General features: G+C 35.6%; 1 protein-coding gene across 1 annotated transcript; it reads left to right on the top strand.

Annotated features, from left to right (window-relative positions):
- The first annotated feature begins 538 nt into the window (after positions 1-538).
- Positions 539-7,444, top strand: LOC147862367 (lactate/malate dehydrogenase family protein). Its single transcript, XM_087322158.1, has 14 exons — positions 539-787; positions 2,602-2,695; positions 2,839-2,925; positions 3,279-3,363; positions 3,717-3,898; positions 4,294-4,364; positions 4,454-4,544; positions 4,980-5,054; positions 5,201-5,302; positions 5,386-5,508; positions 5,813-5,881; positions 6,489-6,557; positions 6,722-6,775; positions 6,907-7,444. The coding sequence occupies exons 1-14, from the start codon at positions 567-569 to the stop codon at positions 6,958-6,960; spliced, it is 1,377 nt and encodes a 458-aa protein (XP_087178284.1). The 5' UTR covers positions 539-566; the 3' UTR covers positions 6,961-7,444.

A 7,444-nucleotide genomic window follows, 5' to 3' on the forward strand; every position in this document is an offset into this window, starting at 1 on the left:
AACATCTGCATATACATACACACACACACACACACACACACACACATATTATGCATATTCATTTTTGTTTTCAAATCCATATATATATATATGTATGTATGTATGTATGTATGTATGTATGTATAATATATATATATATATACTTTCTAGATCAGGCACACATTTACTGTAATTCAGATCTTTTGTTTCACATTCTATGACTAAGCAGGATTTTATATCGGGAAGAGAAACTCCCAAATACCCTCAATGTTTTCTTTATTTCCTCAAAATGCTCTTGGGTTTTCATAATTTCACCAAAAACCCTTGGTCAACCCCCAAAAGAGAGAAAAAGCAGATCTATTGGCCATCTAATTACTCAAATAGCACATAGATTTGAATGAAAGGGGATCATGTAATAGTTCTATTAGGGCTTTGACCAAGAGCATTTGGGGAGATAATGAAAACTTTGGGACATTTGGGAAAGTAAAGAAATAGTCTGGGATACTTGTAATTATAAAAGTGAGTTTCTTGAACTTCTTTCCCTCTCATTGTGATGCAGATAAAGTTTGAGATCTTCACACAAATCAATGGCTGATATGACCACGTTATCTATGAACATATCCTCCTTCCATGGAGATTACTCGGTTGCAAATGTTGAACTAGGAAAGCCAGATCAATCTTTCAAGTTGAAAAGTGTATTCCTTGGCCACAAAGCTCAAGTTTTGAAGTCTTCTTTGCATTTGGCTCCCACAAAGGGTTTCTCCATCGCACAATCACACAAAATATTTTGCTCTATAGCTGAACCAAGGTATTTAATCTAATATTCTAGTTGGATCATTGTGTATACAACATAACTTGACACCTCTTGATCATGCAATCACATAGAATATTTTACTTCACAGCTGAAGAAAGCTATTTAGTTAAGTATAGTATTTGGGTCATTGTGTGTACAACTCAGCAAGATACATGTTCTCTTGATCACGGAACAATTAGAATATTTTTTTCTCAAGCTGAATAAAGGTAATTAATCAAATATAGTAATTGATTCATTCCATATAAACCAGTAACGGCTCAGACAGTTTCGGCTTAGTCAAGATTAAATCAATTCCCAATGCGGCAATGACTTGGGATATTCTCCTCTGCAGCTGAACAATGACTTGGAATTAGGTTATTTTGCAATAGTTGGACTGTTTTGACAGTCCCAAAATTGCTCAATCAGGCAATCACATTGTTATGTGCATATATATAACCTACCTTTTAAGAGTCAATTAAAAGGCGAAAATGAGGCCAATTGGCTTACTTATCCATTTTTCTTGGCCCAACATAAAATAAGAATAAAGCAAGCAACAGTTTAAACGTGTTAATTTTTATATCAATTTGTTAGGATTGACATCAATAAATTATTGACTATGTACTTAATGACATAAGAATGCTAGAAATAACTCTCCTTACAACCATTTATCCCCCATACTGAGGCTCATTAGCAAGGATAAGTAATTAGATACATCCCATACTATACATATTTACATCTAGCATTGTGGTCACTGCCATTCCAAGAATGACAGTAATGAGAAATGAATAGAAGGTCAAGACCATCCACATGCAAATGTCCCTAACTTCTTTAGTCTTTTAAATGACTCCTAAAGAGAAGTCATAGGTACGCAGATAACACACTTAGAATATGGTGCTCTATACCTGAAGAAAAGTAATTTATAAAGGATAGTAGTTGGATCATGTGTAGCCACGTGCTTGTTGGCAAAGGTTAGAAGATAGACTGGGTCATTTGTATACACATGCCATTTTCATGCTTCTATCAAGTGTGCTGTAGCTGCTGGGAGCGTGTGGGCTCCTTCAGATGGTTCTCAATTGGGCAATCGTATTGAATATTTAGTTTTATAGCTGAACAAATGTGATGCAATGAAGATAGTAATTGGGTCATTGTGCCTATCAATCCTGCCCTGGTTGCTTCAGCACAACAGGGATGCTTCCCAATTGTGAAATTACATGGATTAATGTTTACAATAACTGAAAAAAGATGATCAATAAAAATAGATTAATTGGGTCAATATGCATACATCCTTCAGTGAGCGGGTTCCATCATCATGCTTCTATTGAGTGTTTCCAGGAATGTCTTGGAAAATTGGCCCTATCATGATAATTGTTGTGAGTTGGAAGTTCGATTCTAGCATATTGTGCTCAATAGCTCAGAACAAAGTCAAGATATTAATTATAGTAGTTGGTTTAATGTATAGTGATATTGCCATGATTCTATCAATTGTGTCATTCTTGACCCTAAGCATCATTACTTCAATGGTGTAATTAAAAGGGGGTCACGCTAGTTTGGTTGGGGTGGTTAAAAGGGGGTCACCCTAGTTAGTAATCTTTCCTATGGGCAGGTTTGAAGACCAAAGTATCATTTCTGCCGCCTGGGATTAATTGTGGGTCCTAAATCAAGCCTAGTGAAAAAAAATATACATGAATTCTACTCTCAGATTGAGTGCTAGCTCTATGTTATCCAGAATTGTTTGGATGTCAAAAGTCATTGGGATAATGCTAATGAGAGAAAAGGGTATCCAATATGTATTGACTTCAAAGAGATTTTCCTTCTGTTTTCAAATGCAGGCAAGCAAATGGGTTTGATTCAGTTACAATCACTCCAGATGGCACCCGGGTGGAGTGCTATGGTGTCTTTTGTGTCACCTATGATCTAAAAGAGGTACTTTGAAAAATGTTGAATATACTCGTTCGAAGATGTAAATTTGTGTCATACATGCCTATCATGATCTCTTGGCACGGTTTTTACAAATATATTATATCTACAAGTTTTTGATGGCTCTCTGACTCCTTCAATGATTTTAGGATGAAAAACCAAAATCCTGGAAGAAGCTCTTGCGAATAGCTGTCTCTGGGGCTGCCGGAACCATCTCAAATCATTTACTATTCAAGGTATCATTCAGAAAAGTAAATGCATTGGACAACATCAGTTATTACTGACACCGTCTCTCTAAAGACATGGTCTACTGTGTTGAGAACCTTAGTTTCAATTTTGTTTCTCCCTTGTACCTGATCTAATATGTCAGGATGAAAACATAGTTGTGTTATTCATGAAGGATTGAGTGATATTTCTGATTCTTGTCAAACTGATAGATTAATGCTTGCTAATTTGTCAATCTCCCTTATGGGTTCCGAAAATGCTATTCTCATCAAGACATTCGCTTTAGCAAGAGGCAATGCATCACGATTGCTGCTTTAAACCTAAATGCCTTCGTTAAGAAACTCACCGTTCTTGTTGCTTGCAGATAGCATCAGGAGAAGTATTTGGGGCAGATCAACCAATTGCACTCAGTCTCCTTGGGTCTGACAGGTCACGGAGTGCTCTGGAAGGTGGGTTATATATATGTATATATATATATTAATAAACATTCGATTTTTTATGTATTTCGTTTGTGTTATAAGCTTTTCGGTTGTATTATGCACTCACATAACCTTACTTAAGGGAGTCGATAATAAGGCTAGAGAAGATATGCCCAGTGGCACGTGGATGGCCTTTCTCCATGTACGATCCAGCTATCCATGGAAGGTACAGTAATGGGGTAGCTAGATCTTTATCCAAACCATAGCTATCTAGAATTTATCTCTAGCCTCGTTATCCTCATTAAGGTCATGGGTATGTACATACCATAAGCACATTCTATCCTACTTTGAAAGGTTCATGAACACTTGAGGTAATGCTGTAGGTGTTGCAATGGAGCTAGAGGATTCTTTATATCCCTTGCTAAGAGAGGTGAATCTTGGTACGGACCCCTATGAAGTGTTTCGTGATGCGGATTGGGCTCTTCTGATCGGCGCCAAGCCCCGTGGTCCAGGAATGGAGCGTGCGGACCTTCTTGATATCAATGGACAGATATTTGCGGAGCAGGTGCATTTAATACATACATACATACATACATATACACATACATACACATCTATATATATATATATACATATATAAGAAGGCACACCAATGCACCTGTAACCTTTTGCATATTTACCAGCATACCCAATGGTTAACCCCTAACATTTTGCATTTTTACTGAGGTACAGCTAATTAATAAGCTTACTCAACTCCTAATGTTAGGGGTTCTCTAATGTTTTTCATGTTTACCAGGATATCCTTTCAGTTTCGGAAACTGCCAGAATACCCCTCGGTTCACCAAAATATCCCTAATTAAGCTTAAGCAACACTTATATACATGGTTTGAATGCATATATAGCATCATTGTCTTTTATGACTGGCAATCATTTCAACCTATTTTCTTTTTCTCTTTCCAGGGGAAAGCTCTTAATGCAGTAGCTAACCAAAATGTGAAGGTTATCGTTGTTGGGAACCCTTGTAATACAAAGTATGTGCTTCAATATAACCAAATTCTATATGTTTCTGTTCTATAATGGTGTGACTAGGTCTTCCATTAACTTAAATTGTGTCTTACAGTGCGCTGATTTGCATGAAGAATGCACCGAAAATTCCAAAGAAGAATTTCCATGCCTTAACTCGGCTGGATGAGAACAGAGCAAAATGTCAGGTGAGCAAATTTTGGCATTTTTTGGTTTTACGAAATCTTTACTGATGTTATGAGCATATATCCATAACCTTAGTGAGACAAAAGCCCATGTATAGGATTCAATGTTTTTTTGGTTATTCCTCATGCTGTGTCACCATATGTAAGTGAGCTCAATCGTACTCATGTTATGAAGAGAGAATTATTACTTTCCATGGTACTTTTCTTCACTTTCTTGCTTGCACTAACTGGTTGTGATGCATGATTACCCTAACATACATTGATCCACCCTAGATTTACAACCAATTATAAGGTCAAGACCCAGTATTTATAGGTCAATCTCTGGGTTGTTGACTCCCTAAGATTATGTCTATGCCCTTACAACAACCAAGAGTATATATGAAAGATAGTAAAATTTGATCCTCATCGATCTCTTTGTTTCGAGATGTTCACGAGCAGCTTGCTCTAAAAGCAGGGGTTTTCTATGACAAAGTCTCCAATGTGACTATCTGGGGCAATCATTCTACTACTCAGGTAATTAATCATTTGTTTGTTTTTTCCATTATTATACTTAAGCAATAAATAGGAAATAGATTCCGTTATGATCATGAAATAACTTATTATAACCTAGTTATTTCTCACAAAGGAAAACAGCTTAACAAACCCTCTTCATCTGTCAGGTGCCTGATTTTGTGAATGCCAAAATCAATGGAAAACCTGTGACTGATGTTATTAAAGACCAGAAATGGTTGGAAGAAGAGTTCACACCAACAGTTCAGAAGGCAAGACATATAAATCACATGTGAAGGCTGTGACTATAGTCATAGTAGCGAAATGTGTAAAAAATAACTGTGTTCTTTTGCAGAGGGGTGGTGTACTAATAAAGAAATGGGGCCGATCTTCGGCAGCGTCGACAGCTGTTTCTATTGCTGATGCTATGAAATCCCTGGTCACACCGACAAAAGAAGGGGATTGGTTTTCTAGCGGAGTAAGCTTCGAGGATTTCATGATGATTTGTACATGTATTTATATGTATGCATGTTTATGTATATGCATACATACACAAACGCACACACTCTCTCTCTATTTTATATATAAACATGCACTTAAATGCAGCCATACATACATAAAATATACTATATATATATATATATATATCTACCACAGTATATGTATGAATGTTAACATGTGTACATACACACATTCAGATACGTATGTATATGATTTTTTTGGGCTAATGCAACAGGGAGATACACACACATAATATGATTTTATTTTGCACCTGTTGATAGGTATACACAGAAGGGAACACATATGGAATTGACAATGATCTGGTTTTCAGCGTCCCTTGCAGATCGAAGGTGAGGAATTATTTCAATTTCGTAACAGCTTCCTAAACTCAGAGACCAAAGTATATATGTCTTCCTATGTGCCATACAACATACCTGAATTTTAAAAGAATTTGCTGTGAGAGTGTGAGATCTTGATCAATCTCGGGAAAGTAAAATAACAGCCCTTACATTTATGCAGAATTTTTCAGTAAACATTTTTCTCCGACGGAAAAGAATCTTGATCCAATGGAAAATGACAACCCTTAAATTTATGCAATATTTTTTAGTTAACATTTTTTTCTGAAATAATTATGGATGAAATGAAGTGATTCAAAGATGCTGTGAAGATAAAAAACAGAGAAACATATCAAGAAAATAAGAAAGTGCCAAGCCGAAATATTTAAGAAATGACAATAAAATAAACAAGGCAGTTCCTATGTGCATGATCATTTGAATGTGTGGGCTCCTTTTAAATACATATTGCATATATGTGTAGATATATATGCATATGAATATACATCTGTAGATGTATGAATTCGACATGACGTATGTTTGTATACATGCACCGTCATTGCATGTTAGAAAGCTCGGACTTGCACTGCTTGAAGTAAAAACATTTAATTGCATTGATCTACAGGGTGATGGAGACTACGAGATAGTCCCGGATCTGGAAATTAATGATTGGCTTGCTGAGCGTATCAAGAAGGTACTTCTTTTTGAGTACTCATTTTGGGTTGATGAAAATTTTGGTTCCTACGTAGCGCTTCCAAATATGTTTTATATTCATTTTACTTCTTTATTTTCGTGCATTAATGTGAATGAATATCCTCTCTTTTTCTCCCTTTCGTTTGTGGGTCGATCAACCATCAGAGTGAAGAAGAGCTTATTTCAGAAAGAAAATGTGTGGCACACTTGATTGGAGAGGTGGGTTTATGGGTTATTTTTATGGTATATTTATTTTACAAATTATTTTCTTTTATTCATTTCAGAATTTACGATGTATATGAATAATGATAATATTAGTTAGAAATGTATTTTTGTTTTCATTTTATCAGGAGAATGGGTACTGTAGTATTACAGAGGATACGATGCTTCCTGGGGAACAATAATGAATTTCACTGGCTCCCAAAGTGATATACATGATACACAACCGAATATCACATTCCAGAATAAGCGACACATTCCTGTTCTTCTACATCATATTTATCGGATTTTATGGTCATCTCCTTTCTTCTAACATGATTTCTTTCTTTCACATAGAAGAAATAAACAAGCATATAGGATTTATTGATGATTTGACCCCTTTTTAGCTTCTCATTTTTCTCATTGGTCTTAGTATAAGTTGGATCATTTTTCACCCATCACTTGGGTTTTTGAAGAGGGTCAAAAACACATGATAAATAAGTTGGGTCAGTGTGTGCTCTTCTTTACAAATTCTCCAGATTAGATACATTTAATACAGACATATGCATTGACATATTCATAAATGATTCATGACCAATAATTTGCTCTTATATGGATGCCATTTTCATAATGATGATGTATAAGTACCTTTTATACAATATTATTCTATATTGTTAAAAGTTTAATAGA

This window comes from Azolla caroliniana, unplaced genomic scaffold, assembly GCF_043228905.1.
Source record: "Azolla caroliniana isolate FFs.n. ecotype wild unplaced genomic scaffold, voAzoCaro1.0.p SCAF_7, whole genome shotgun sequence".
Classification (NCBI taxonomy): domain Eukaryota; kingdom Viridiplantae; phylum Streptophyta; class Polypodiopsida; order Salviniales; family Salviniaceae; genus Azolla; species Azolla caroliniana.

Bases quoted from the DNA above. Each gene is read 5' to 3' on its own strand.
- LOC147862367 (XM_087322158.1), top strand. From the start codon at position 567: ATGGCTGATATGACCACGTTATCTATGAACATATCCTCCTTCCATGGA. The intron at 788-2,601 runs GTATTTAATCTA...TTTCAAATGCAG, and splicing joins TGCTCTATAGCTGAACCAAG to GCAAGCAAATGGGTTTGATT. The intron at 5,303-5,385 runs GCAAGACATATA...GTTCTTTTGCAG, and splicing joins TCACACCAACAGTTCAGAAG to AGGGGTGGTGTACTAATAAA.